Raw genomic sequence first — 4934 nt, 5'->3', positions numbered from 1 at the left:
TTAAATTTAATTGTGTAAACCTTTATACGCGTATCCTAAATATTTCAATACATTTTGTAAATATGTAGATCTGTAATAATTTTTGCCGATAAATCTGTTATAATAGGACTGAAGAGGAGTATTAAGCCCGAAATGCATATCCTTTCCTATCAATAAATCTGCCTTTTTCCACTAAAATTGTACCTGTGTGATCTGTTCTCAACGGCAAACTTATGCTAAGAAAATACATATTGTAAAGAGAAAAGCAAGCAACCACGACCTAATATTGGAAAAATTTAAAAACAATTTTATTTTCTAACAATGATTTTACGGTATAACAAACTGGATGACATTCATCACCTTCGAATAATATTATGTCTGTTTTACTTTAATTATGACCGGATTTACGTACGATCCAACGTATAAATATCCATTATACTCTAGTACTTCAGAAAATAACGAGCTTTTCCCATCTGGTGAGTGAAGAGAATTAATTATTTTTCCATCTTCATCAAATTCCACAATCATTCCGTGACTTCTATCGAAATAGCTTTCTATCGATAACTAGAAGAAAACATTAAAATAATTATAGTATCACAGTACCAATGAATTTTGTCTCATAAATTTGATAAACTACAGGGTAATCCAGTATAATTTGAATAAAGTCAGAATCCTTATTGTGTCTGTGGTATACTGTATATAATTCATTTAAAGTTTAAATAAATTATTGAATTTCTGGGAATCTTGTGTCACTTCTAAAAGTTTGTTGTGACGTCCCGCGGTGGCTCGAAACCACTGAAGTAATGGAAAAGTTACTGCGCACCTACATTGTATGGGTTATTGTAGCAGTGTGGAGTGACTTTACGATCATCCCAGGTTATTGCAATAGGTTTCTAGGATACTACAAGATTCCCCAAACCCAGCCATTCGTTTAAAGTTTAAGTAAATTCTTAGGTGTCTGGAAATCTAACGATATTTATAGAAGTTTTCTGCCACTTCTCAGGATATTGTGAAAACCACTGAAGGAATCAAACGACTTTCGCTCGACTTTCCTGGTATTCGAACAGGAAGTTAAGATAAGTTTCAATTATGCTGCAATATAAAATTTTAACGATAATAAAGGCTTAAAAGGAGTACTTTTCTTAAATTATAAAATTCAATGGATATTTTTATCATATCAGTTTACAAAACTGTTACTAGCTCGGAGTTTAAAGTTCTTTGTGGCGCTATCTGTTATGAAATTGCATCATATAATCAAGATGAGTTGATGATAAGCGCAGAACCCAAAGAGTTAGAAATTAAAAGTTGAAATTTGATACACAGTTAGGGTACGTCATTGGAATGCACACTAAGAAGGAATTTTTGAAAATTTTGGAAAAATCCTTTTGCGGGGAGGGGAAAGGGTTAACTGCGGATTGTACTGTACATCAGCATTCCACCACCAAAATTCCTTTCTTTCTGGCGATCTCTTTGAAGTTTTTCCCAAAACCTCTTCTTCAACTTTCAAAATGCAGTTACTATTCAACTAGCAGACCCCGCCACGCGTTGTTGTGGCTCAAAATGTATCCATTATAAATGTATAACACTTCCCCCGTGTGAGGGGGGGAGTTTTCGAAAAATTTCTTCTTAGTGTACATTCTCTTGGCGTACCCTATTAAAACGCAATCAAAAACGCAAAAAACCGCATCTAAAATAGTATAAATAGAAGCAGAGTTCTTTAAGGTAAGCCTTAATCCTGTTCATCTCACCCCAGTGGAGGGAATTTCGACACGTTTATTATATAAAAACACGTGCGTATTCGAATTGTGTGAAAATTTCAAAGGAATTGGTAGGAACAAACGAACATTACATTTTTATTTATATAGATAGATAGAAGATGATCTACTTTAGTTCATCCTCACAGAAAAGCAAACTTAGGGCGTCATACGCGTAGCGCCATCTGTTGGACATAAAAGCCTTAACCCTAGATGATATCTTTTAATTTATATGAATGTTTAACAAAAAATCTGCAGGTTTNAATAATTCGTTTAATGTTTAAGTAAATTCTTAGGTGTCTGGAAATCTGACGATATTTCTAGAAGTTTACTGCCACTTCCCAGGATATTGTGAAAACCACTGAAGGAATCAAACGACTTTCGCTCGACTTTCCTGGTATTCGAACAGGAAGTTAAGATAAGTTTTAATTACGCTGCAATATAAAATTTTAACGATAATAAAGGCTTAAAAGGAGTAATTTTGTTAAATTATGATAAAAATATCTATTAAAAATTATATCAGTTTACAAAACTGTTACTAGCTCAAGTTTAAAGGTCTGTGTGGCGTCATTTCTTACGAGATTTCATTAGAAAATAATTTTTACATTATTAATTATTAGAAGGCAAATTATTTAATCTTGAAAGTAGGAATGAGTTTTTTTAAATTAAGTTATAAATACCAATAACGAATAAAATTTTCATTAAGTCTTGTCCCAGCCGAAGTATCACCCATGAACCTCCTCTATATCCCCACTCCTTAAAGTTCCGTACTCCAAAATTTAATAGCACCAATGCCCCATATGTAAAATTTACCTCTCCGCGAGAGGGACAATTCGTGCATTGACAGGGTGGAAAGCAATACAAAAGTAAAAGACATTTAGAACGTCCTTTGCATTCTGAAACAAGCCAAAGTCACAAAATAGCATGTTCAACAACAGATCCGAGTGTTTCTGTAGAGATATGGATATGATGCGTGATGCTGGCTTTTAGTTCCGCTAAATTTGTAACGTGTTCATTAAACGGAATATAAAAAATTTCTCCAAAGCCAAAAATCACGTGGGTTCGGGTCTGGTGAACATGCTGGCCACGTTACAGGAAAATGGCGGCTGATTATTCCGTCATTTGCATAATGCCTGCGAAGTAGCCGCTTCACTAGTGTTTGTGACATCGTAAATATTTGTGACGTGTGCATATCACGTATAAGAAATTTGTATCTTATGACATCTGCCAGTATGTATCACAGATTCTAGCGAAAAATTTTTGAAGCAAATTTTTTCAACGTTAAATCAAATTCACGCAAAATGTCGGGTCATTTGGACTAGTATTACTTATTTCAGACCATTGCGAAATCCGAACTTCAATTATAATCACTTCTGTACATCTGATAAATAAATAAGTGATTTGGTAAGTATTAATAAATTATTGAATATCACGAAATACTTTGGTGTTGCGGAAATTGGGGTAATCAGAATTGTCATATTTTTTGTTATAGAAATACGCAGTAAGTTTTTGATNTTTTAATTTATATGAATGTTTAACAAAAAATCTGCAGGTTTAATTAGTGGTAAACATTCCTGGGGTCATAAAGATGCTACAGTTAAAATTTGGTAACGATTGGTTCAGTAGTTTTCACGGTTAGTGGTCACAAACGAAAAATACGTTGTCTCTTTATATAGTATATAGATATAGATATAGAATAGATATAGATATAGATATAGATATAGATAACCATGTTTGCCCATCATCCGGAAAGGGAATTTCTATTATCTTAAATGGAAAATGGCGGCTGATTATTCTGTCATTTGCAAAACGCTTGCGAAGTAGCCGCTTCAATAGTGTTTGTGATATTGTAAATGTTTGTGATGTGTGTATGTGACGTATAAGAAATTTGTATCTTATGACATCTGCCAGTAGGCATCACAGGTTCTAGAAGAAAATTTTTGAAGCAAATTTTTTCACCGCAAACAATATTCCTTTCCTATGCAGACATTCATGCAAACTGTCGGGTCATTTTGAGTAGTATTTCTTATTTCAGACCATTGTGAAATCGAAACTTTAATTGTACTCTGTAATAATTATAATTAATGATTTTAAATATGCGTGTGTGAATATAACTAATATCGAACAATTTACTTATTTGTTTCAATTTTAATAAATTATTATATATTACGAAATACTTTGATGTTGCGGAAATTGGGGTAATCAGAATTGTCATATTTTTTGTTATAGAAATACGCAGTAAGTTTTTGATCATCCTGTAGTTATAAATAAAGAAATATTTTAAACACCACTTACGAATCGTTCCAACTGTTTAGTTTTTAAGGCGGGCCAATAACCTGTAGCGTAGTCAACAAGTTTGCTGATCGAATGAAGGTATCTTACCGCCGCTTTCTTCACCAAAGGATATTTGTTCAGATGATCAACTATTCCAGGTTTTGAAGAGTTTCTGAAGTTAATAATAGCGATCCAATAACCGTTTTTACTAGGTCTTACATTATCCACCATTCCGGGAAATTCGACCAGTACTTCCAATTGACCTTTCTTCGCACCTTTCAGATAATACCTAAAAATGGAAAGGTTTTAATTTATATTTGTTTAAAAATATTAAACAATCGTTGCTTCTGCGATTTTTAAAATTATTATATATAAATTTATTATAGAAGGATATTTAATACTCTTCAGCTGCCGAGTAGTTAATATTTTCTCTTATTAAAGGCGAAAGAAATTTTTTTAGAAAATGAATAAGAAATAATTCTAAAATAATGAAACAAAGAATTCTTCGAAGGTTTTTTAAAAAAAGTTATAATAATTAAGTTAATAATTAGAGAAGATAATTTAAACATAGTAATAAATTATAATTAGCGTATGGAAAAATCAATCGAGAAGTAAATAGAATATTGGGAATAGAATCTTCTATGTTGCAACACCATTTCTCAGTATATCCAATACAATTTTCTATAAGAATACATTGGTCATCTTGCTCCGGAGTTAGAGTAATAGAAAAATTTTGTGTTTTTTTTTAATGGAAATTTTTCTACGAAAAGATTTAATTTTATATTAATTAATTTCTGATATGTGAAATTGAACTTACTTAAGTACTCTTTCTTTAACTGTTTCTGAAATTAGTAGCGAGTCCTTTTTCTTCGATAACTGCACCCCATTTGGATAATATAAACCATCTAAAAGTACCGAAGCCTTCTT

General features: G+C 32.1%; 1 protein-coding gene across 1 annotated transcript in view; it reads right to left on the bottom strand.

The window, feature by feature from the left end:
* Nucleotides 1–260: 260 nt before the first annotated feature.
* LOC111612571 (adipocyte plasma membrane-associated protein-like) overlaps nt 261–4934 on the bottom strand; it is a 16566-nt gene continuing 11892 nt past the window's right edge. Inside the window, exons 8-10 of the mRNA XM_023353802.1 lie at nt 4825–4889; nt 4029–4296; nt 261–543 (exon numbers count right to left, since the gene is read on the bottom strand). Of these exons, the coding sequence (XP_023209570.1) occupies nt 352–543; nt 4029–4296; nt 4825–4889 (525 nt within the window). The 3' untranslated portion in view covers nt 261–351. The remainder of the gene's footprint in view (nt 544–4028; nt 4297–4824; nt 4890–4934) is intronic.

This window comes from Centruroides sculpturatus, unplaced genomic scaffold (genome assembly GCF_000671375.1).
Source record: "Centruroides sculpturatus isolate CEXI.00-Female unplaced genomic scaffold, Cexi_2.0 scaffold1771, whole genome shotgun sequence".
NCBI lineage: Eukaryota > Metazoa > Arthropoda > Arachnida > Scorpiones > Buthidae > Centruroides > Centruroides sculpturatus.
This window is presented reverse-complemented; position numbering and strand designations above follow the sequence as displayed.